The sequence below is a fragment of the Crassostrea angulata genome, chromosome 4, assembly GCF_025612915.1.
Source record: "Crassostrea angulata isolate pt1a10 chromosome 4, ASM2561291v2, whole genome shotgun sequence".
NCBI classification, from domain to species: domain Eukaryota; kingdom Metazoa; phylum Mollusca; class Bivalvia; order Ostreida; family Ostreidae; genus Magallana; species Magallana angulata.
In genome coordinates this window covers 10790240-10814899 of record NC_069114.1, presented here as the reverse complement: position 1 = coordinate 10814899, position 24660 = coordinate 10790240, and the positions used below count along the sequence as shown (strand labels likewise).

General features: G+C 34.1%; 4 protein-coding genes across 5 annotated transcripts; 3 read left to right on the top strand and 1 right to left on the bottom strand.

The window, feature by feature from the left end:
• The first annotated feature begins 1087 nt into the window (after positions 1 to 1087).
• On the top strand, positions 1088 to 8841 carry LOC128182561 (uncharacterized). Of its 2 annotated transcripts, none has more exons than XM_052851276.1 (12): positions 1088 to 1201; positions 1390 to 1993; positions 2439 to 2849; positions 3349 to 3436; positions 3663 to 3695; positions 4200 to 4282; positions 5787 to 5910; positions 6367 to 6489; positions 6621 to 6751; positions 6944 to 7020; positions 7468 to 7595; positions 8660 to 8841. In XM_052851276.1, exons 2-12 carry the CDS (start codon positions 1418 to 1420, stop codon positions 8815 to 8817), a joined length of 1932 nt encoding a protein of 643 aa, XP_052707236.1. In that variant the 5' UTR covers positions 1088 to 1201; positions 1390 to 1417; the 3' UTR covers positions 8818 to 8841. The 2 variants fall into 2 exon arrangements, with proteins under 2 accessions (XP_052707236.1, XP_052707237.1); XM_052851277.1 differs by having other exon boundaries at positions 1140 to 1201; positions 1401 to 1993.
• A 3493-nt stretch (positions 8842 to 12334) lies between these two features.
• LOC128181987 (uncharacterized) lies at positions 12335 to 16386 on the top strand. Its single transcript, XM_052850572.1, has one exon. It carries the CDS (start codon positions 12402 to 12404, stop codon positions 14100 to 14102), a length of 1701 nt encoding a protein of 566 aa, XP_052706532.1. The 5' UTR covers positions 12335 to 12401; the 3' UTR covers positions 14103 to 16386.
• Positions 16387 to 17182: 796 nt separating this feature from the next.
• Positions 17183 to 20645, top strand: LOC128179281 (uncharacterized). Its single transcript, XM_052846668.1, has 6 exons — positions 17183 to 17346; positions 18156 to 18283; positions 18401 to 18498; positions 18867 to 19079; positions 19623 to 19649; positions 20520 to 20645. The coding sequence occupies exons 1-6, from the start codon at positions 17230 to 17232 to the stop codon at positions 20534 to 20536; spliced, it is 600 nt and encodes a 199-aa protein (XP_052702628.1). The 5' UTR covers positions 17183 to 17229; the 3' UTR covers positions 20537 to 20645.
• Positions 20646 to 20786: 141 nt separating this feature from the next.
• On the bottom strand, positions 20787 to 22881 carry LOC128179280 (uncharacterized). Its single transcript, XM_052846667.1, has one exon. The coding sequence runs from the start codon at positions 22523 to 22525 to the stop codon at positions 21227 to 21229; it is 1299 nt and encodes a 432-aa protein (XP_052702627.1). The 5' UTR covers positions 22526 to 22881; the 3' UTR covers positions 20787 to 21226.
• Between the last annotated feature and the right edge of the window lie 1779 nt (positions 22882 to 24660).

The following is a 24660-nucleotide window of genomic DNA, read 5'->3' as shown; positions in this document are numbered from 1 at the left end:
AAAAACAAAACACCTTATTCCCAAAATCATGAAATTCCTAATCCTTGGGGAGGGGGGCTGAACCCTCCATGTGCCTAATGGTTAGGTCTAGCTTTGCAAAAAAAAGTGGGGGCTACGCCCCCCCCCCCCTAGCCCCCCGGTTCCAACGCCTATGGGGGGGGGGCAGTCTGCATTTGACTCCAACTTTGCAATCTTTCAAACGTACATTACGGAACAATTATGTTTCTTGCGAAAAAAGTGTGGGGGGGGGGGGGGCTGAACCCTCTATTCTGCTATGTGCCTAATGGTTAGGTCTAACTTAGCACAAAAAGTGTGGGGGGGGGGGGGGGCACCTAGCCCCCCCCCCCCCCCCCCCCCCCCCGGTTCCGACGCCTATGCTAAATGAACACCTACAGTTATCCACTGTTTTCCCCATATATTTCAGAATTTAAGAAGCAAATGCCTATGATTTAATTTACTACTGAAATGGCAGTATACATGTAGAATATGTTACAAAATCTAGTAAATGTATTGAAACTCGTTCTAGAAAAAATCAAACTAAAAATTGCACTAGGTGCACAGGGCCATCGTATCCGCTCTACATTCTATTACATATGCCCCGTGCTAGGTAACATATCTTTGCTTTAGAATATTCCTTGGATTATGTTTATATATATAGTCCTTATTTCATTCAGATCGACACTGAACGTGCTCAAAATAAGTTATTATAGTCCAGTCAACTGGTCGATGAACGCCCAAGTTCGCAAAAACCCAAAACAAATTGCAAAAGATGGGGTTTTTTTCACTGTATCTTTTAAGTTACATAATTTTATAAAGTGATTATTCAAAAGGAAAAAGTCATCATGAAATAGGGTAAAGTGGATTTTTTTTTCTACGCTGCACTAAAACATGGGTAACCATGCGCGGATCCAGAAAATTTTTCCAGGGGGTCCGAAGGATAATTGTGTTTGCCAGGAGGTCCGAGGCATATTTTCGCGATAATTTTACTATGTAAATTTAATAAATTTTCATTTTCCAGGGGGGGTCGGGACCCCCCCCCCCCCCCGACCCCCCCTCTAGATCCGCGCATGGTAACTTTTATTCTTGATCCTTCGTAATTTTCGAACAAGTTAACCAACCCGAAGATTGCCAATCTTTGTACGAGTTAACTTAATTTGCAAATCCATGTAAACAAACTCGAAAACTGTATCCAGTTTTTGAGGTATGTTTTGTATAATTTTGGTTAAAATAGTTGATATTTTATGCAAAACAAACAATTATTTGATTATCATATCTCTGTGATATTCATTTTATCACTGGTCACGATTTGTCAAACTTTTCTGTAAACCGAATTTCCTCCATATGAAATACCTTTGTATAACCAATATATTTACATTTTTCTCTATGAAGCTGATTGAAAGATATAAAATCTTGCAAGATGACAGATCTACAAGATGAATTTTCCATTGACATTGATGAAACGAGAGCAAACAGTGGAGGGCCAGCCATTAATCTCTTCAATGTGGACATGAAATATCAATCTATAGACTTTACTACTACAGAAAACCCTAGCATTCAACAGGATGAGAACACAGAGGGAGATAACATTACTAGTAATAGGAGTGTTACTCCCCCTGCCCCGTCATTAGACATATTTGATTTTGATATGAAATACACAGAAGATCCTTCCGAGGAACACTTTAAAGTATCAGAAAATGTAGATGTTGTAGTGTCCCCAGCACCTCAACTCAAGGGCATTGATTTTACCAGCTTCTCAAAGACTGAGGAAACAAAAAGGACCTCTCAATCTGAAACAAATTCAGTGTCCCAAAATGAGGGGAGAACAATGGATCAGAATTCAGTAGAGAAGACGGCTACCTCCCAAAATGCTCAGAAATCGGTGCTGATGCAGAGCGTGCTCCAGAAAATTAAGACGACGCAGACCGGTGGAGACAGTCAGGTGGTCCAGGTGGAGAAAAAGGTGACAGAGGTGAAAGTGATGCACACCGAGAAGGTAGGTGTAACATTAATGTAGCATTCACCATAATATGCATAAACATTTGACTCACTGCGGGGCAACATGTTTTGAAGCACAGTATTGTATTGAAAATATGATCGGTGCACAAGTTGATCATATACAAATTTGTAAATGACAAAAATGTTTTGTTTGGTCTACTCTTTTCCACCCAACCCCAGATTTTACCCTACCCCCCTACTCACCCCCACCCCCCCCCCCCCCCCCCAATAAAAAATTAAAATAAAAAATTTAAATTAAAAAAAAATTGTGAAGACAGGAAAAAAAATAGTTTATACCTAAACCCAATAATTTAATTCCATAAAAACAAATGATATCAAGATAGAATCCTTGAAGAAAATCAGACAAATCTGTGTAAGCTTGACTTCAATTTTTATCATTAACTAATTTTTTTTCACTTGAAAAATATCATTTTTTTTTGTAGAGATTACAAGAGACCACCAGCACATTGATAATTGAAAACAGTGTTAAAATGAAGAACAATGAAGACTCTGATGAGGAATTTGATTTTGACACACCCACTACCAAAACTAGTGAGAGGTCTCAGAATTCTGATAGCCAGAAACTTAAAGAAACCCAAGCATCCATGACAGCAAAGTCTAAAGCAGTCTCAGAAACCTCACCTCTTTTTAAAAATGCAGAAAAACAGCCCCCAATGATGTCAGTTACGAAAGATCCCGAGATTAAAGCCAGTCCAGCAGTTGGTGTTGTACAGAAGGCACCAACATCAACCAGTGAAGGACTTACCCAGGGTTTACCGGAGAAAAGTGTGGCAGCAAAGTTCATAGGACAGTCTCAAACTGTCAGTGAAATAGGGCATGCTGTACTGAAACAGGTAAGAGAGAGAGAGAGAGAGAGAGAGAGAGAGAGAGAGAGAGAGAGAGAGAGAGAGAGAGAGAGAGAGAGAGAGAGAGACCAAGCATGTGGGTTATAAGTTTAAAAAAATATATACTACATGATTATTAAAAGAAGATACTGGTAGACGTTTAAACAATCCCTGGGACCTAAAAATGGAACTTAGGTTCAATGCTTAGGCATGTTGTTTTAGATTTTGGTACCAATGAAATGGTTTTTGTTTTTTATGGTAAATATAATTATTTTGTATTTTTAATTAAAATTCTATAAAATTTAGATTGAATTTGCCACTTGCTTTGTAAAAAAAAAAGCAGTTGAAACAAATTTTAAATTAAAATAAGGATTGCATACTCAATGAAATGCCATATTGAGATAACTTATAGCTTTCTTTAGGAAAAGAAATAAAAATTTGTAAAATATGTTGATATTTAGACAATAATCTGTAATTCATTATTTTGTTTGTATATACATGAATATAGGTTTGTGAGAATGGAACAGTATCAGAAATGGCCCACGTCCAAAATAATGTTGAAGATGAATGGGACAAAGTCCAGACAATTGAAGCAGGTAGTCATCACACTGCAATTCCATCATATGTTAATACATGTACTATTATACTTTTTAAAAGAATGTTAATTCTTCAATCAATTTTTGAAAAAAAATAACCTGAGAATATACTCCTTGTTGCATGAATATGGCAAAAGTTTTCACCATATACAATTAAGATATTTACTACAGTGTTACATTAGTTAATTTTGAAAGTTTTTTTTAATGTTTGTTTCCTTTTTTCTAGGGTTTGTAGATGAGAATGACACCAAAAAGAAAGGTAATCCTCCACAAATGTAGTTGGGGCTTGCTGAAAAGCTGTAAAACTTCTACTCAACAGATCAAAATTTTGAACAGACCCGAGTTTGATCCCTATGATCGACAGTGGTTGTATGTGATAGGGTATGGTGGTCGCACGCTTGAACACATGGGTTCTCTCTGGGTACTCCGGCTTCTTCCCACACCAATGACCCCCTTGCGCTAACATCCGGGCCAGCGAGTGATATTAATTTCAGTTGTAGAACTTGCTTATCAATCGTTGTAAAATAAATAAAGTTTAGTTTAGTAAGATTTTGGGATGGTTATGATTTGTTTAGCTATAAACTATCATTTAGCAAAGAAAAAGTCCACATTTTTCAGCTTTAAAATTTGAAATATTTTGCTATTACCTTCATATAGAATTCTTCCTCTTAAGGAAATTTAATTTATTATAGTCTGAAATTTGCCATGATCATCAAACCCTCTTGATTTTATTGATATATTTGATTACCGGTACTTTGGACAGAGAGTGTTGTGACGAATGTACCATTGCTGTCGTACTACGAAATGTCAGAACATTTGGGCACACAGGATTTTTCAGGAGTAAAGGTATTATTCGATCAGTACTCCCTCCCCCCCCCCCCCCCCCCCCCCCATGCCAACTTAAAACAGCTTCTCTCGTCCTTTAAATTACCCTACTTAGCTATTCAACATCATGCACATTTAAAAAAAAAACATTTAGGATACAATTATATGTCTCATAATACTGAATATGAGTTATGTAAAGTACATGTATTTTGTTTATCAGAATTTTGTTTATTCAAGGAATACAGATTGGTTTTTTTAAAGCTAATTGTTGAAAAACAATTGAATTTAGCAGATTAAATGGAGTAGGATAAGTTTTTCTTAATGGAAACACAAATTTTCACCTCGCAGTAGTTACTGCTAATTTTATTTATTTATCGATTGAGGGACAAAACTGCACGTAGCCACGTATGCGGCAATATATTTAAAGTACATCGATATCATTATACATGTAACTTACATAATGGTTTTAACATTTATTTAATTGAAAACAGCTGATGAGTAAACATCTTAACTTCTACTTCAAGAAAATGTGCCACTTCCCTTTAAGGCTCATTACTAAGTCTTATGATTGTCTTAATCTATATGCAGATATTTCCTTATTATTTTTACATGTGAAAATACAAATGGGTTTGAGGATTTTGTGAAGATCTCCTTATGTTAAGATCTCCTTAAACATCTGTTACTTCCACATTCATAAGTATAACCACCCATAGCTTAATAAAGAAAAATTAATCTAAAAACAGATTTTTACATGTTAGTAATAAGAATATAGGGAAGAAAGTATTCCAGCACATTTATTATTTTTTGCATCTAATATAGTATCTGTAATTAAGTGTTAACCATTAAGTGGATGGGCTACTTTATCACCATTGCCCATATCTATTTCCAGCACTAATGATGAATATACATGTAGCATGCTTTTGATATCCTTACACTGGTGGTTAAGTACACGTTTTCAATGGTCAAACAATACGTGTTGGTATTAAATACGCGTATGCGTGATTGCCCACAGTAACATTTTAATTTTTTCACTATACGTGAGGGGGTATTTTACGTGGTTTTAAGCTAACCGCATAACTAAAGTGTAAATTTCCCCCACATGTAAAATAATTAACCCACTTTAATTTGCAGTATAAACTTAATGTTGCATCAGAATATAACTAGCAATAAAACCTCAAATGAATGTAATTAACTAAATATTGGGTTTCAATATTAATGAGATACATGTATCTAAGTTTCAATTGTACATCTTAAAGTTATGCATTACTTGCATTATAATTATATCTTTAAATGTTGATCGAGACTGCATCAACATTAATAATGCAGCATCTCTATGATTTTATACTGTTGATAAACTAGTACTGCCACAGACTAAGAAAGGTTTAGGGTGTTGGTGAGGAAAAAATATCCTGTAATATAACCTCAACATCTTAACCCAAGAAATACCTCCTTTGCCTGAACACACACTTGCACACACCAGTCTCAAGGTCATTGGTAAACAAAAAATATGTACAATAATTTTCAGGATAAGATCAGGACAACAGTGGAATATCATGGCTTCTCTAAACTCAAGCACTTCCTGTTTGGACCACCCAAGCTTCACAGAGATCTACACGATGAGAGAGACAGAATATTCTGCATCGCAGCTTGTAAGAGGAAACAGATCAGATTTATCACTGAATCCTATAAAGAAATTTGAAGAGAGCTAGGTTAAATCTAATGTCATGATCAGTTCATGCTGATGTCTGAACCAATTACTTTGAAACTTAAGCTGTGTAAAGAATCACCTCACATAGAGGCAATTGACGTTTAAATTATGATAAAGAAAACATGTACATTTAATTTGTTTTGAGATGTATAAAGTAAGGAATGGGGGAGGGGGTATGATTTAACTAATATGTAAATCTTAGTTTAATGTCATTTAAAAATTGAGGTTGCTATGTAGAAATTACCTGTGATGTAGAATTCGGTAAAGAGTTAGTTACAAATTCCTTTTTAGCTTAGTAGAATGTTAGTTACTGAATTCTGTATTGTTTTATGACTATTAAGTAAACTTAAAGTTTGGTGGAGAGTTAGTTGCAGGTTTCTGTGTTATTGTTTTGTAGCTGTGCTGGAGAACTCGGACCAGATCCACGTTCGGTCCCTACAGACAATCTACCGCAGCCTCACCGGGTCAAGGTTCGACTGCCCTCGCTATGGCAACCATTGGGAGGAAATCGGATTTCAGGGTATCAAGAGTTTCATTTATTAATTAATGAATTAATCAGGCTAGATCGAAGGAGGATCAACTTTGAGGGTGTTTGGTTACATTGAAACAGGTGTCTGCTTTTACAAATTGACCATTTTGTTTCCTTTTCAGGCAGGGATCCAGCCACTGACCTGAGGGGTGTTGGTCTGCTAGGACTGTTACACCTGGTTTACCTGTTGCGTGATGCTAAGCGACAGGTGTTGGCCAGTGAGATCTACAAGCTCTCCCTCCATCCTACTCAGGTAATATACAAACTGTACAGTAGCTGGAACTCATAACAGAAATATTTACCAACGATTAAATCAATTTTTATCAGAGTTGTTTTAACTATGGTATCCATAGTAGTTAGTTACATTGATATTGACAAACTACTTTAAAACAAAAAAATTTTTTTATAAAACTTAATTTAAGTACTTTTTTTTTCTGTATTCCAGAACTTTCCGTTTTGTGTCATGTCCATCAACCTTACTAGGATTGCTCTTCAAGCTCTGAGAGAAGGCTGTCTCAACAAGTAAGGAATAATTATAAACATTACTTTGTATAGAGGGTCACTTCTGTCCATGCTGCCTTTACTGAATCTCTTTTTTAATGAGTCAGTGTGTATATAAATAAATTCATTGCATTTAAAGAAAGATAACTCTGTCATACTGAGAGGGAAGCAGGAAATGTTTCCGATTGGTTACATTTATACAATTATCATTGATCACCAGATATAAACAATGCATATCAGTACACATAGCATTTTTGTCATGAATGCTGTAAAAACAAATAATATGCACAGAGGCAAAACAATGAATAGCTTTTACATGTGAATTATAATATATAAATGAATTTCAAATTACCATTATTCATTAAGAGTGAATGTTGCTACTTTGAATTTAGAGAAATGAATACTAACACATTGTTCTGACTTTACCAGAGAGAAATGAATGCTTACACATTGTTCTGATTTTACCAGAGAGTGTAATAAACAGAGGGACGTCCTGGCCCTGATGTGTGACTTCTACACCGGCCTCTACCTACAGATGTACCAGGTGTGGAAGTCTCAGGGGAAGACCATCACAGACTCAGGGTTTGTCCTACAGCGTAAGTACTAGTACTAATATCTTATATATACATGTAGAACATGTAGAGTCAGGAATATGGCATTTATTCTAAGTCTGAAATGTGGGTTAATTAATCTGTCAGCTTGATTAGAAAGTGCTGGATTCATGTGCAAGAGTTGCTGGGTTCAAACCCCAGCAAAGGCAATAACTGTCTCTGTTACATACAGTGCCCCACATTAAGACTTGGGTATTCTCTTGTGGGTGAGGCAGGTTGTCACTTATGCATTGCCTCACAGGTTTTGGCAGCCCGAAAGAGTCGCGAGTAGAACTCTTTCACAGGAAGGCGGACAATGTGGCAGAGTCAGGTATATAGCATTCCTACTAGATCTGATTAGTGGGTTAATCCTTTAGCTTGATCAGAGAGTGCTGGTTTTGTGTGCCAGAGGACCTGGGTTCATGCACCAGCAGTGACATTAACATTACTACATGTACATGTAATATTTAGGGATGTCAATGAGTACTCGACTATCGCTCGATCACACCGAACATTGACTAAAATTTTCTTAGCCGATTATTCGTAATAAAGTAAACAAAATTAAAAAAAGAATATCATTTATTTTTTCTTAACGGGGCAGTTTTTGAGCTAAAAAAAATAGTTTTTTCTCTCTCTTCGATCTGTAAGGTACATTCTCTTCCATTGGTTTCCCTGTTGTATTCTTGAAGCGGCTAATGATTTATCTCTTTTGAATGACTTACGCAGACATATACTTGAGAACAATTTGTGTTATTTAGTTATTTATTAGATTAGATGTTTGCATAATCAAAAATTCAATCATATCAATAATTATCTCAAGGCGTTTGTTTTTATAAGCATTAATCTTTCATTATTGATTAAACACGTATTAAGTTATTTAATTAAAATGAAGCAGGTCACATTTGATTTGCCAAGTAAGAATAAATCATACCAGCCATAAGTTGTATCGTGTAAATAAACACAGAAACATTACATGATTCAAGCCATTTAAATAATTCTCAGCAAATGTGTGTATTTTTGTGAGGATCTTTAAATGTGTCCTATATTTGTCATCTTTTCGTACATGGCAGACATAGAAACTCATGGCAAGAAGCATCCTCATGCAGTACTGAAAAATCTAGAGGAGTACCTGGCCAAGAAGAAATCGGCAGCCAACCTGGAGAATGTCAACCTCGGAGAGGAACAGTTTATGAGTGTTGTAGACTCAGAAACAGCCGGACATTACTGAGGCCCCAGAAGGAGGGGGGAGTTTTATTTTATATGGGGGGGGGGGGGGGGGGGGTGGTGGTTTATTTTTACATATGGGGGGGGGGGGGTTAGGGTTGTTATAGCGTTCCATGTATCATACTCCTTTAATTAAATGAGTGATCTGTTGCTTACACAGCATGATTTCATAGAATAGTCCACAGTTGAATGTTTCATTGAATGTATTTGAAGTGTTTTCAATTTATTAGTATTTTGTATATGTACTCTTGTGCAGTTCATGTAATATTTATAAAACTTTTGTTATTTAAGTTATATTTAGCTTAATTAGTCATGGTGCAATATTGTGATTTAATCTACAAACATGACATTTATCAAACAGTAGAAGAGTTGCATTAGCTAATGAATGGACCATTTACAGTATGCGTGATAGCTAGGATAAGCTTAGGAGGAGATAATTGAATAATGAACAAAGGGAACAGCTGATGTAGTTTTGTACACTCTACAAGTGATAAGCATAAAATCACAAGTCATTTTAAATTAGATGAATTTTTGTAATTTTTTTGTAAATAAAATTAACTTTAAGGTTGAGGTAGCTCATGTTTTTGACAAAATTTATTCCTGCAAAACATGCCAGTGGCCAATATGTGCACATGGAATTAAGAGCCCATATACTTCCAGAAAATAGGGTAAATGATGTTACATCAACCTAAATAATATGAAAGACTTTATATGAATGTACATGTACTGATATATGAAATGGTACATATATAGTAAGTAAATCAAAATATGACAGGGTACATATTGTACATGTACCAAAAATATGAAATGGTATATACATTGGTGTACGTATATATACTGATAAATGAGATTTCTTTAACTGCATGGGTTGTTATTTTGAAATATAATTGTACATGTAATTGTGAATGTACAATTTATGGCAGAGAGAGAGAGAGAGAGAGAGAGAGAGAGAGAGAGAGAGAGAGAGAGAGAGAGAGAGAACTTAGATTTAAAAAAAAATCATATTGTTATATTTCCTTTACATATTTATCAGTGATCGTTTTTTTGAACATGTTCTATGGAGCTAGCAAATATTCTTCCAGATGAGGGAATTCAGATGTAATTTTAATTTTATTTCACCTGATGATATGTATGAATTTTTTTTTAGAACTTGTATCGTCAATGGATATATTTTCTTTAACCATTGTTTTTTTGGTTCCATTAAGTATTCCGTCCATGGTTTCTGTGTTGTATTTTATTTTAATCGATCTTGTGCCTGACTCTTACATGTTTAGGTTCATAAAAGGTCAGCTTACTTTAATTATTTATTACTGTGGCTGTGTTTTTATTGTATCTGTTTAAAACATTAAATTAAAACATAAGCAAACTTAATAATTCTTTGTGTTGTTTTTTTTCCCTCTAATTGAAGTGGCATTTTAGCAAATAATTTTTTGTTTAATTTAATTTGAGATTTTAGCAAGGAATTTTTTATTTAATTTAATTTGGCATTTTAGCAAAGAATTTTTGATTTAATTTGATTTTTTTTGGAGGAGGAGGGGCGGTAGTGCTGATCGATCTTCTAAACCACGGACAATAAATGTGTGGATAGAATTCAGTTGGGGGTATAATGTTTTTCTTTGTGTATGTGTAGGGGGGGGGGGGGGGGGTGTGAGTGTTTGCAAACAACCATAATGATTAATGATGAATGATAGAAGATGTAGGTGAATTCTAATTTGTCCATAGGAAGGGGGGGGGGCGGTTAAGGTGTGTTTTCTTCCGTCTTGATACAAAAACAAAGTCAATGACCCTTCAGGAGACGTTAAGTCCGGACTTCCTCCGCTCTTATTCCTCCTTCTCCAGGAAGTTCAGCTAGAGTATTTCTGGTTGTTTGGAGTGTTTTCCGGACGTTCACTCCTAACAGCGACCCAAAGTATAGTCAACGGCTCCTTGAGCATTTAAAACGTGGCAACACACACATAAATAGATTTGACCGTTTTGGATAACTTTTCAATTTTGTTTAGAATATAATTTATTGATTGAAGAGTAATTCAATATGCAGTGTATACTTAAGGTCTCCGATCCTTAGACTCGAAGTACGCGATTCTTTTGGCACAGATTGTGCAAAAACCCTGTGTACCAATTAAACTACTAATTTTGGATAATTAAGAGTTATCAAACATTGTTGAGCATCGGAGAATCTCCGATCCTTAGACTCGAAGTACGATTCTTTTGGCACAGATTGTGTTAAAACTCTGTGTACCAAATAATTAAGAGTTATCGAACATTGTTGAGCATCGGAGAACGTTAATCACACGGACAGCATCTGAATGGTTTTAAAATCCAATTTAAAATTCATCACTGAAATCTGAGAGCTGAAACTTTTATGCTTGTTTACTCCCCTTTTGATAGTTTTATTATCATGATTGTATAATTGAAAACACCTCTGGTGATTTAAAACCTGCTTAAAATAAAATTGTTGTTGAATAAATGAATCTGATGTCAATCTCTGAACCTCTGCATGTATATAATGAAAACTAATTATACACACAGAGTATTGCACGTTTCTTCAGTTTATATTTTGTAATAATATTCGACTTTGAAAAGCGTTGAATTCATGTTCAAACAAAATCCTACGCTGAACATTAAATTCATGAAAATAAAAGAAGTGCACAAGCATTGTAAAACAGTACAGTTTTTTTCATCGGTGCAAAATAAATTATACTATGGATAATAATTTATTGATTAAATATTTCCTTTTTCTTACAAAACAAATTGATTTAAAAAACTAGTGTCCTTTCCGATATATTTCATTTTATCAAATAAACTATACAACATGACTACTTATGTTGTATATTTTATTTGATAAAAATATGTCTGAGCAAAGAGGGGTAACTCAACACCGCTATAAACATATATACTATCTCACAAGAGAATTAAGTTATTCTTTTTTTCAAGAATTATTTATACTCACTGCCAAATATTTTGTGATATGGTAGAATTTTTTCATGCACTGTGCAAACACATGTAACTATCTTTACACGCTGTTACAAAAAATATTAAGAGCAATTTTTTTTTAAAATAATGCATATTTTATGTTCCAAATAAAGGGATGTCATAGACTTTATACACGTTTAAGAATGATCATTTTAAAACCATTTCATTTTTAAATACTTTTAGCTATAAACACATCTAGGATAGGTGAAAGCTGCCTATTTCCAGTAATTTTTACGTTGGAAATTATTAATGTTTAAATTCCCTAGACCTCCCTTCCCTCCCCCGACCCCCTATAGATCCACGCATCTCGACACCCTGCATTTCGATTTATTAAATACCGCAATATTTACAATAGGGTTAAACTCATGCAGGATACATTTAAAAGTCCGGTAAACTGCCGTGTCTTGAAGGCGGAACATTTATGCACTGTATTAATTGAAAAGGTTAAAGAATATTACAGCAAACCTGAATAAAGTCGGATAATCTTTGTATATCTAAACCCATATCGATTTATTTACCTTCCTTTATAGGTAGATATTGAACAAACATGCTTGTAACCTGCATGAATAAGATAAGCCCTGCCCATTTAAATGGAAAAAAACAGGACAGGTTAAAATGGCGGATATTGCCTTTGCACAACATTTTGTTGAGTGTTCTATATGTCAAAGAAATGCCGAATTCTTTTGCAAAACGTGCAAGAAAGATCTTTGCCAGCAATGCAAGGAGGCACACCAAAAGGAAAAACTAGAAACGACCCACGAAATCGTGCTGTTTCAGGAGAAGTTCGGATCCGTAATTCTCGAGGAGACATGTCGGGAGCACAAGGGTCAGAAATATTGTCTGTGCTGTCAACAGTGCTTACTTCCTGTGTGTGCTGAATGCACAAAGGACGCACAGCACAAGAAGCACAGCTTTGTGAATCTTGAAAACGTTTATCACTCGCACAGAGAAAAACATGAGCCCAGGATCTTGAAAATAAGAAAAGAAATACTGCCATCTTGCCAGTCTTTACAACAAGATGTACAGGATGATCTGTCCCTCCGTAAAAAAGAAACGGCAGAAATTTTGTCGATCATGAAGACACGAGCCGCTAGAATAAAGATTCTCATTGATGATGTTGTGGAGGACTACTCTAAATTATTGGCAGATATTTGCAAATCACAGAAGAGTGAATTACAAGACCAGAACCGAGAAATAACAGATCGTATAGCTCATCTAAACACAGTCTTGGATGGATATGAACGTACGAGGAACAAACCTGCTGCATTTCTCTTCTACCTCAAGGAGCACCCTAGTTCCAACGCGGACCTTATACCTCATATGCTTGAGATGCCCTACCCAGTATTAACCAAGGAAAACTTCACAAGAGATGACGTCGTTAAAATGCTCGGGCACATAGAAAGCCCAAAAGCAGAGACACCAAGAAAGGTAAAAGATGTTGCCCAACAAACATACCAAATTCCTCCATTGGTGATGAGTGACACAGTTATGAAAATCAAGTCTTTCAGAGTGACAGGTATCAAGGATTGCTATCAGATATCTGCTGCCCCTAACGGCCAGTTCTGGCTCCGAGATGAAGATCTAAGATTGACAGACCTCACCGGCGCTACCATTCATAAAGTCTCCGACGTTTTGGACGACTGGGCCATACAATCCGTGACGAAGGAAGGAGAGTTGATTTATCTCGACAGCAAGAGTAACATCTGTAAACTTTCTCTGGATAACAAGAAAAGGAAATCTCTAGTCCAGGTCAAAGACCCGTGGAAACCTTCATGCATATTTTGTTCTTCGTACAATGGAGATATTCTGGTAGGCATGATCAGAAGCGAACAAGCCAAGGTAACGGAATCGGATGTAGTGGAAGCAAAAGTAGTGCGATTTAGCGATTCGGGAAAGGAAATCCAGACCATCACTCATGATGTCACTGGACAACCATTATACAGTTACCCTCGTTACATTACAGAGAACCACAATGGCGATGTAGTGGTGTCTGACCACACCAAAAACGCAGTGGTAGCTGTGGACCACCGGAAGAAACCACGATTTTGCTATACCGGAACATCGTCTAACTCGGAGTTCTGGCCTCGGGGAATTTCAGTTGACGCCCTAATGAACATCATAATATGTGATTACAATACCGACACTGTCCAGTTGATCGACAAAAACGGTCATTTTCTTCGAATGCTGCTCACCGAGAAAGACAAGCTGGACGAACCGAGCTGTCTGACGTGTGTTGGAGAAGACCAATTTCTGTGGGTGGGGTGCAGAGGCAGTAGGCGTATATCTGCATTCAGCTACTTACACAAACCAGTTTAATGAATTTAATCATGGACAAGTATATAGTAGGAAAACCACGTTTTGAGTCCACAAGCCCCGATGATAGAGAGAATTGATGCAAACCAGACGTGGGTTACCGACGATGGGACAGATATTATCGTTCTATGTTCTTAAGGTAGTCCATCCACAACTATTATATTTCATAGATTGCAAGGTTGATCACTTAAATCTTCGTGCGATTTTAAGGGGTTTATTGAATGATAAAGATTCCCCTCTGAAATTCAAAATAAAAAAAATCAGTATCAACAAATCCATCATTTATTGAAGTTTAGATTGAAGTCAATGAGAAAAACGTTTTTTTAAATAAAGAAATTTTCTCACATTTTTCTTTTTTCTAATATGCTAAAATAATTCATAATTTACCATACAGTGTACATATTTTCAGAAAAAGAATTTCTAAATTTTTTCCGTAAAGGGCAGATAACTCTTGAAAAAAGTTTTAAGTGCAGAAAGTTCATTAAATAGACTACATACATGCTCCCGAGTTTGGTTGATGTCAGCCTCATAATAACTCTCAAATACGCGTACGTTTTTGATGTAGTATAGATCAATCAAAATTGTTAAATTCGTCTTAGTTATGGATGGACTACCTTTAAAAAACTATTTCAAAATGAATATTCATGGGTAATCGCACGGCCTGTATGCTGTTCATTTGCACATCATATCATACGGGATCATACTAGCACTATTGAATCACACGAAGATGCTATGGCATCTAGTCCTAAAATGTTGTAAAGGACTTTGACTTTTTGTAACTATTTGAATCATCAGTGGACATTCAATTGACAGAATATGCATTTAATCAGAAATAATAACTTTTGCATCTTTCATAAAATATCTTGTTTGTAGCATAAAATTAGCATTGTACATGCATTACTTCCTCATCAGCTGCTTGGGAATTTATAAAGCTGGCTTATCAGAATGGTATAAGTTTTCAAAGAAACTAGAATCCTCGTGACCAGGGGAGATTACTGGGGAATCTCTCCATGTCAACTTACCAGTAGGAGTTATGGTTCTTTGTTTATGAGCAGTTAAAATGTATGTTTTCCTGCATAGGTTTGCAGAACAAAAACGGATCAATTTTCTTTGTTAAAACATATTTCCTTCCCATTAGTATTCAGTTTATGGCGATCATTGTTTGGCATATCATTTTCTTGTTACTATCTTATTCGTTTTGAAAATGTAAAATCATGACTGTGTGATAATATTTTCTTCTGAGGCAAATCTGTCACTGTTGGAAAGCTTTCAATTTTGAATAGCTGCGAGTTTAAATTGTTGATACTAATTTAACATTGAGAAACTGTATATTTGATAGCACAGTCAATTTTTTCACAATCTATTGAAAACTGATGTTTTAAAAATCTATACCACTATTAGAATAAAAAATGTGACGTCAATTTTTGTTATTCATGATCTAATATTATATTTATAATATTTGTTGCTATTTTTAGTATCAATCTAGTCAAGGGTTTGTCATGTTAGATGTGTTCGTTATAAAATGACTGAATATATGATGTATATATAATGATACATATTCCATATCACGGATTTCATTACATGCAAGTGGGATCATTAAAAGTTGAGACTTTTGCTATAAACTGAAAAAAATGTACTTTTTTGCTGTTTTATTTTATTCACATTCCATTAAACTTGTCTTAACTTAATTTCAACAATTTATAAATTGTCCTTTTGATACATCTGATGAATACAGAGGATGGTCTAGGTGCTGAACTTCCATTTTCAAGCAAAAGGTCGCGTGTATTTCGCATAAACAGTAGGGAATTTCCGTGTATGTAATGCGTTATCGAATAGTCGGACACTCACCTGTGGTCAATTTGTGGAGGCTTATTCCTTATCAGCAACGTTCTAGCTTTTATTGCAACAAAAATCGATAAAATATTTGAGATATATTTATATCAGGACTTTTGTCCATTTATTTTGTTAATTACTATCCAAGCAATGACATTTGTGTAAGCCAGTGGAATGTTTTAGTGAAAAACATTGCATCTTCATCTTTGTTACAAGTTAACTATAATAAGAGTTTCTGGTCTAGCTAGGCATCCTCTCATACCCTTTTAAGAGATTTTGAATTCATTGTGTATGCTAGATAACAGTTGAAGTAAGATAACCCAAATCATTTTAATTTATGACATTTTTATGCAATTTTGATAACATTGTATATTGAACATGCTTTTTTTTTAAAATATTTAATTTATTTTCACGTATGATACATAAATCTCAGCCAAATTATTTTTGACTAACATCCAGGACATTCACAATTTGAATAATTGAACATGTAGTCTTCTGATTACCGTTTTCTTATTTTATTACATTTTCACAACTAATTAGCAGAAAAAATACATTACCCGCGTTAGCGGGTTATGTAAATTTTTTCTGCATTGATCGCTACCTTCATAACCCGAATGAATCATCAAAGAAAGCATTTTACTGTTTATATTAACATCTTTCTTTTAGCTAATTGATAAATTGAATATGAATAGTAAGTAAAATTCACTAAATTACTGTCAATGTACGTAAGTACGTTAGCTAAAAGAAACAGCCAAATCGCCTCCTGTGAGACTTTGAGTCTGACATCGTCATGATTATTTTGTGCAGTCCGTGACTTTTTCTAGGTCGCTGTAGGTTTGGACCAATCGATAAACAGGGCGTGTCTATATCTGTGTTGTCAGTTTCTTATCAGTTTCAGCAGCTGTAGATTTCGACCAATCGATAAACGGGGCGTGTAGATTTCAGTCTGGCTGTTTCTATAGAGCTATGAATTAACTATAGGTTTCCGTAAGAAATAGAGGGAATGATACTTTGTAGATGTAAATATATAATAATTAAATCGTTCTACGGAGGGAAGGTTAACAACGGAAAAAAGTGTGCTCTATAAACATAAAATACCATATATTTCCGAAAAGAAGAAAAAGCTTTATTATGATGTTTAGACGATGTAATATTGATTTTTTTTTTTCGATTTTAAGGAAATGAAATTTACATAAGTAACATTCTTATCTAATCAATGGGCGCAGTTCATGGAGTCCACCACACTATAAAGCCTGAACACCGGCAGTAGTTCCTAGAATAAAGAAATCTCCCAGCCATGTCTTTCATGTATTCTGCAGTAGTTGTTTATTTTGCATTTTGCTCGAAATTTTCCGTGGCGATAAGTTGTGACTTTGATGGGACAAATACTGCTGCTGATTTTAACGACACTAAAGTAAGTATAACAAAGTTATTCCAATGAAGAATTGGCGTTTATTCGCACCAATTATTGCAATTCATCGCAATTTTTTATTTAGATTAAACGCAATAATTTATGCATTTTAACGCAATTTTCTTTGCATTAAACACAAAGGACTTTGCGATTTAACTCTAAAGATTAGTTTTTTTTATTCATGGAACTATTGGTAAATCTTTTATGTAACGAACTTATCGACAATGACGATATACTTTGATTTTTACCCCCTATAGCTAATAATCACTTTATGAGAGCGATGTTGACAATGAGAAAAAAAGATGACAATGTCTACAACAAAATACTTTTTAGGAGTCTTTGTGGTTTTTATTCTTGCAGAGAATATAGACAGCCCAGTAATGTAGGTTAGGTATTTCTCTGCAATACTCACTACGATCAAACCAACATAAACCATCAAAGAATTTTAAAACTTTTCAATGTATAGGCGTAAAAAAGAGTTTTACCCATCACCACATCTATAGACATCTTTTAAATACACACGTGTATATGTCATAACATCCAGAATCTTATTATTACAAACAAAAGTTGTTTTAAAGTTTTTAGCTGCCTATCATAAACTAATGAAATGTTTAAATCTGGTTAGTAATTTACAGCCATATTTTTTTAAAAATAAATAACATTCCATTATCAAGAGTATAATGAAATAAAAAGACATTATGAATAAAGGAAAGTCGTTAAAAATCAGTAGTTATTATATAAATATTAATCACTTTTTAAAGAAACTATAATTTTTTAAATATTCTAATTTGTTTACATTAATTTTTTTGTAGTTCCTTGGAACATGGCATGAACTAGAAAGAACAACATTTCAATGGGGAGAAAATACGTGGCATTCTCAGGTCTGGGTTTTCAAACGAGGTGCCGACGGCCATCTTTATATGGCATATACAGGATATTCGTGAGTCAAGTGGTGTCATTAATCATGCGTTTGCTAATTGTTTTTTTCATTTTTCATCATTTAATTTTACACATTACATACTGTTATGATTATACAATGCATACAATTTGGTTGTAGCGCCCAGAGCAAGTCATGTAGCAGCCCCCAGACTGGACTTCTGACGCATTCAGGTTCTGGGGCATCTTATACCATGATGTCAGAGGGCCGGTATGAAGGTAAAACAAATTACTTTAATCAGTATTAAATTTTGACTTTTTTGGAGCATATTGTTAATTTAATGACAAACTGATAGAGTCAAATTTGTGTTAAGTTGACTCTTTAGAACAGCATACATGCATGAGCCAAATAAAACTAAATTCTCATTTTTGTCGTGTGGAAAAACATTAACCGCCCCAGTGATTATTGTAGATTTTGTCTATTTTCAGTAACAGTCACCCTATATTTTTATTGATAGTTACACAAAATAATGTTACCAAAAACACGTTTACATGATATTTTATTGAAGTGAAACCAATCATATTGGTTTCGTTGAATAACATACATGTAATCAATACAAATGAATAGTATACTCTTTAAATAACAGCTGCATTGCGAGTGGCTTACACAGACTACTCAAACGTTGCTCTAGTATACATGTGTTATGCGCCGGAAGTGCTTGGAACTTGTGACAGAAATCGTGTGCACGTGTCTTTACTTTCCCGTTCGCCCTCCATGTCCAAAGCTCAGAGGACAATCTTAATGAGTCACATAGATCTAGACTGTGTGGAAAACGGACACCTTCACCAAGCCACAGCTGGTAAAGAGTTACTTAAACAATGATTAAATTATATAAATTTAACAAATAAAATTCGTTTTTGGATGTTTTTGCAAATATAAAGATACACGAGAAGCTATCATTTCTGAAATAAGAATTTCCTATGTAAGTCCAATAAACCCGAGGTTGCTGAAAAAAAGAAATGTTACTTTCAACCAATGCCCCCCCCCCTACCTTCCTAAAATTTGTGAAAATAAATATGTTATTGGTTCGTAGAACTATGATTTCGTGGAAAGTTTTTTTTAATTTCATTGAATAACGAATATGTCTTATTATATAACTCTTTGAGGAAATAAACCCATGGTCGAGAATAACCTGACAAAAGTTCAACAAAGTAATATCTACTTCGAATTATAATGATTCCGCCATTAATACACAGATTAAAACGTTTTGTTAACTAAATTGTTTTCAATAATGTGAACATGTACACTAAGGATATGTAATCTTCATCCAAGAAAGTATTCTACAAATACGGTAAAAGATTTAAATACATCTTCCCTTTTGAGTTTATGATTTATATTTCAGGACTATGCCAGGAACCTATTCCATCGAGTAAGTCTTTTTCTCTGTTTCCTGGCGTTATAAAAATGATAGTTACATGTAATAATATCATAATTATATAAAAATGATAGTTACATGTAATGATAATATATATAAAAATGATAATATCATGGAATGATATCATTATTAATAGATCTGTTTGAGGTAAACTTGAACATATACATGTTTTAAATGGAAATTCACAATCGACAAAAGACACTGGAGTAGGCTTGTTCTCTTCATTATATTTATTGCAAATTGTCTAACATGTATATGCATTTCTAAAGAAACAATTAATGTTCGATGAATGTTAGTTGTGTAAAAGGTGTTCTTTTGCAGAAAGTTTAAAATGTATATATGTTATAATATAAAAGGGCCGTTCAAAATTTTGGCGACCACAAACCTTGACGAAATATTGACAAAATAACAAGCTTAAGAGTCTTTACTTTGAACAATAAGAGTTTTTATATCTTAAGATGATCTACATATTTCTTTATTAATCTGGTTATTTTGCACTCTTTGGCAGTATATGACGTTAGAGGTGTCGCGTTTTAAGTAATTCAGTGCAAAAATGACGGGAAATGACTAACGTTTCTAAATTAAGATTTTAAAATTTATACCTTTGTATTATCAACGAAGAATGTTTCTTAACAAATAAATGCATTGGCTTGGGAATTTGTGAACGACTCTTGATTTTTGACGATAGCTGATAATGCTACCGTAATGTTTTGGTTCTAATTGAGGTGAACATTGTTTGACCAGCATTTATAATTATGTAAAAAACTTTATGAACTCTCACATAGTGTTCGTACGTTAATATATTTTTCCATTCAATCAGGAAAACTACATTTTCTAACAAACCTGGTTGCATTTATTTTTCAGTTCCACTTGGAAAGTAAATGAAACTCATGTACGCTAAATATTCAAACACTTGCTATGATTCATCAACAAGTTATGCAACTGTTATATGGGCTATTTTGTACGAATAAAAGAAAAACTTGTACGATATATTCTTGAAAACTTGCTTCTCTGTTCACACTTTCTTATTCGCATACATTTTACAAACTGAATCGTTAGGACAGACAGTTGAAAAATTGCACGAACTGCAGAATTGAAAATCGGTAAAAAGCAATTGTTCCGACTGATTAACAGGTTAAGCGTATCATAATAAACTCAAATTTTGACATTAATCGTTTGTTCTTTTTCATAAAACGTAAAAAGTACTAATAATTTTCCTGAAAAGATAAGATATCAATTTCTTGATTTATTTAAAATTAATTTTTGTTGGACTTGGAAATTACGATAAAAATGAAATGTTCTTCTATTTTCAATGACTAGCCGACTTATGATTTGCAACGGGTTTTTGTCGATCAGACCAATTAACTGGTAGACATTGCCGCTACTATTTATCTGTACACTCTGAAAAGGATTTTAGACTTCATTCTATTTACTTCTTTGATTAAAAAAACAAAACAAATTATTAACATTTGATAAAAAAATGCAGCATTATTTTTTTGAAGTATAATGATTACGATAAAGGCACATATTCTAATTAATTTTTCATTTCTATTCGTGCATCTATTCCTGTCTCACTGATTCACTGAATGTTGACATATCACAAAACCTTTTAAAGCTGCTTGAAACTTTTTGTCAAAGAGACTGTATATGTATGGATTTGCTGCACTGCTTATCAAATACGTCGTCTTGAGCAAAAGGAACATGTTGACTTTAAGGTCACTCTCCTCTTCATGAACCCACCAGGAGTTGTCTTGAAGGTTGTTGTATACAATTATAGCTACGACAAGTGAAGGAATGTACGCAAGAACCATGATAAGAAACATCACAATGAACATCACATGAATGGAGATTGACTGGTGCCTTGTAACAGCTAATGGTAGGACCTCCTGGTGAGGGTTGTCATTTCTATTTAACCGAGATCTGCTTGTCAACATAAGTGTATTTTGAGGTTGTTCTTTTTGTTCGAATTCAGAGCTAAAGCCTAAGTTTCGTTTCTCGATATCATCCATTTTACTATCAATACCCGTATTTTGAAACCCAATGTTGAATGACATGTGTTCGTTGCCCTTTATTTCTTCAGCAGTAGGATTTGTTCGTTCTGTACGTGTATGCTGTTTCAAATGGCTACCTAATTTAACAGCGCAGTTGATATCTTCGCTTGAATGATTTTCCTTGATTTTAGCTTGTTTTGAAGGATGCACAAACTTTGCAGAACGTCGAATTTTCGTGAAAATAACGTATGATATTTTCAAGTTAACGTACATCACATAAACAAATATACCTATAGTACCACAACCCACAATAAGGGAATGAATAACGTCAAATGTTGGGCTTGAATGTTTTGAAAATACGCAAACAGATCCTTGAATTGTACTGTTATATGTTGAAGGTTTTTGTAATAGAACAACCCCGCTTGTCGCAAATACGGGACAGTTTAAAATGGCTGTGATCACAACAATGGTCTTCACGATGATCCATTTTTGTCTCTCTGTCAATGGTGTTTTTTCTATCTGACAAACCATTCGATACCTATCAAAGGCAATTGCAAACACTATAAAAATGGATACACTTACAATCCAACAAATTGTGAAGTATAGACTTTTGCACATTATATCTGAAAAGAAAATGACATTTAGGCAGAGACGAATGAGTATACAGGCAGATAAAACAAGACTGGCAAGAAAATCCACAAAGGCTAGGATCGGAATGAAGAACCGCCCTTTTCCAGAAATCATCTTTTTCCAGTAAATTACGAGAACAGTCGCATTGCCTATAACTCCAGTTATACAATACACTGAAATAATTGCAATAGTTGGTGCTAGAGTCCGGATTATTGATAGATTCCACGTTTCCAACCCAGCTGCCGCCATCCTCAGGAAATTCAAAAATAAAGCTTCAACACAAAGTAATTAAGCTTTAAATCGAAATCAGTTTCCTTTTATTAAGTTTGCAAATTAATACAACACTTTATAGTAAGTATGTTTTAATAAGTCATTTCTTTTATCCTGTCTGTGCTCAGCACTAGAATTTAGACGATGTCACTTGCTTGGACATATATAACCAAATGGTAAAAGAACCCTCATAAAAATGACGCATTCTTCCCGCTATGGCACAATGTCCGAAAAAATTTTCTTTTCCATTTGAGGAAAACGAACAGCGTATTATTTCTTTTAAAAGGAAACGGAGACCAACTGTCAACGTATATTAACGGAAATCGACTGGTTTAAATCTCCTATTAAGGAATTCAAACGTGAAAATATTAAAATACAATTATTCTTTATTGATAATCAATTGGGATATTTATAATAATTATATGTTTACATTTTTACAGGAAGAATGTTCATATGCATGTCTTAAGACTTCTTAAGAATTCATGATAGAAAACTTACCCTTTGTACTAATGCAAAACTAATTTTCTATACAATATTGAAAACAAAATATGAACATCAATGTATATGTATAATTATTCACTTCTCATTTAAGAAAATCATATCATTTTATCATAAACATATTTGTGAAAAAATAATTAACTGTGATATTTTAAAAAAACCCTTTAATTTCAGCAGTGCATAGAACGTTCATTTGCACACGGGTGTTTAACAGGATGAAACATAAATTGAGCTGTATCAATGTTAAACGTACTATAATCAATACACATACAAACAAGTTTATGACCTCCAGTGTAATTAATTCACAGGTTCACTGATGCTAAAGTTTTTCTTGCACACAAGCTTGGCAATATTCCATTTTTTACCTAGTAACTTCCTTTATCCAAAAAAAAAATCCATAAAAGATAAATCAGTTAAGGGGTGATTACTCCTACACACTACATCACTTGTAAAACCACAATACTTTGATTTCCACAGTGTATTAAATTACATAAATATTAAAATAAAACAACCAAATATTAAAGTGATAACACTATGCAGAAAAGGTTGCAGACAAAAGATGACGAAGATTTACAAAGAAAATGGGTGGATACGACGTGTAAAATGTCCATACGCGGTCGGATAGGCTACTGAAAAATTAGAGTATCAATAAATCTGATGTTTTTTTTTTTAAAATCATTTAAAACAATATATATTTAACGAATCATTGATTTTTAACCTAAAGGTATGTTCAATACTTGGAACATGTTGACTCAAACAAGCGTATACGTATCAAAACCTGCAAATACTGCCATTTTTTAGAACTTCAGGGCATTTTCTTTTATAGAGTGGGTCTGTGCTCCATATTTTTCTCATAGTCTAATTAAGGTCTGTTGGAAAACAAACCGATTTCAATCAAGAAAAACGTGGAGAGATGACCCACTATACTAAAAAATTATCATTTTGTATCCCAACAATTGAACGTTTTAAAAAAAAATAATACAAGTCTGACAGTTTGTGGCCTTAGTCACAATATTTAAAAAGCCCACTTTGTTGTGTCTGAAATGGCTCAGTGGTTAGGGTACCTGGCATAAGCTAACCTTATATATCTAGGGTTTTAATGTTACGGGTTCGATACCACCAAAATTTCCGACAATATTTTTTTTTCAAATTTTTTGTGAAATATATTAAAAACTGACTATAGCTAGAAATTTTTATTTTGCAAAGTTGTATTATGATATATTTGAATAGATTTAATTGGGGAGAAATAAATTCATAAGTGTATTTCACTACTAAACGAATGGGAATTTGTGCCATTTTATTCCCCCATCTTCCAATTGGAAGCCATCTAAGAATGGAAAAGTATGTACAGATAACGTTATGTAAGTGAAATCTATGAAAACAAACAAAAATGAAGCAATTCATTTCAGCATTTAATGCTTTATTTATATTTTCAGACTGATATCTATTTGTATGAAATATTGTGTATAGCCGCTTTAAAGTCATTATATAAGCTCTAAGGCAGGGATAGGAAACATACATGAAATTACATGTATATTAACACATTATTTAGTTAGCTTCCGCGACAAAATATATAGTGCCCGAAACTGTGTGGAGAAAAATCATTATTATTAAGG

Bases quoted from the DNA above. Each gene is read 5' to 3' on its own strand.
- LOC128182561 (XM_052851276.1), top strand. From the start codon at position 1,418: ATGACAGATCTACAAGATGAATTTTCCATTGACATTGATGAAACGAGA. The intron at 3,696-4,199 runs GTAATCCTCCAC...TACTTTGGACAG, and splicing joins GAATGACACCAAAAAGAAAG to AGAGTGTTGTGACGAATGTA. The intron at 5,911-6,366 runs GTAAGAGGAAAC...ATTGTTTTGTAG, and splicing joins AATATTCTGCATCGCAGCTT to CTGTGCTGGAGAACTCGGAC.
- LOC128181987 (XM_052850572.1), top strand. From the start codon at position 12,402: ATGGCGGATATTGCCTTTGCACAACATTTTGTTGAGTGTTCTATATGT.
- LOC128179281 (XM_052846668.1), top strand. From the start codon at position 17,230: ATGTCTTTCATGTATTCTGCAGTAGTTGTTTATTTTGCATTTTGCTCG. The intron at 18,284-18,400 runs GTGAGTCAAGTG...ATTTGGTTGTAG, and splicing joins ATGGCATATACAGGATATTC to CGCCCAGAGCAAGTCATGTA. The intron at 19,080-19,622 runs GTAAAGAGTTAC...TTTATATTTCAG, and splicing joins CCTTCACCAAGCCACAGCTG to GACTATGCCAGGAACCTATT.
- LOC128179280 (XM_052846667.1), bottom strand. From the start codon at position 22,525: ATGGCGGCAGCTGGGTTGGAAACGTGGAATCTATCAATAATCCGGACT.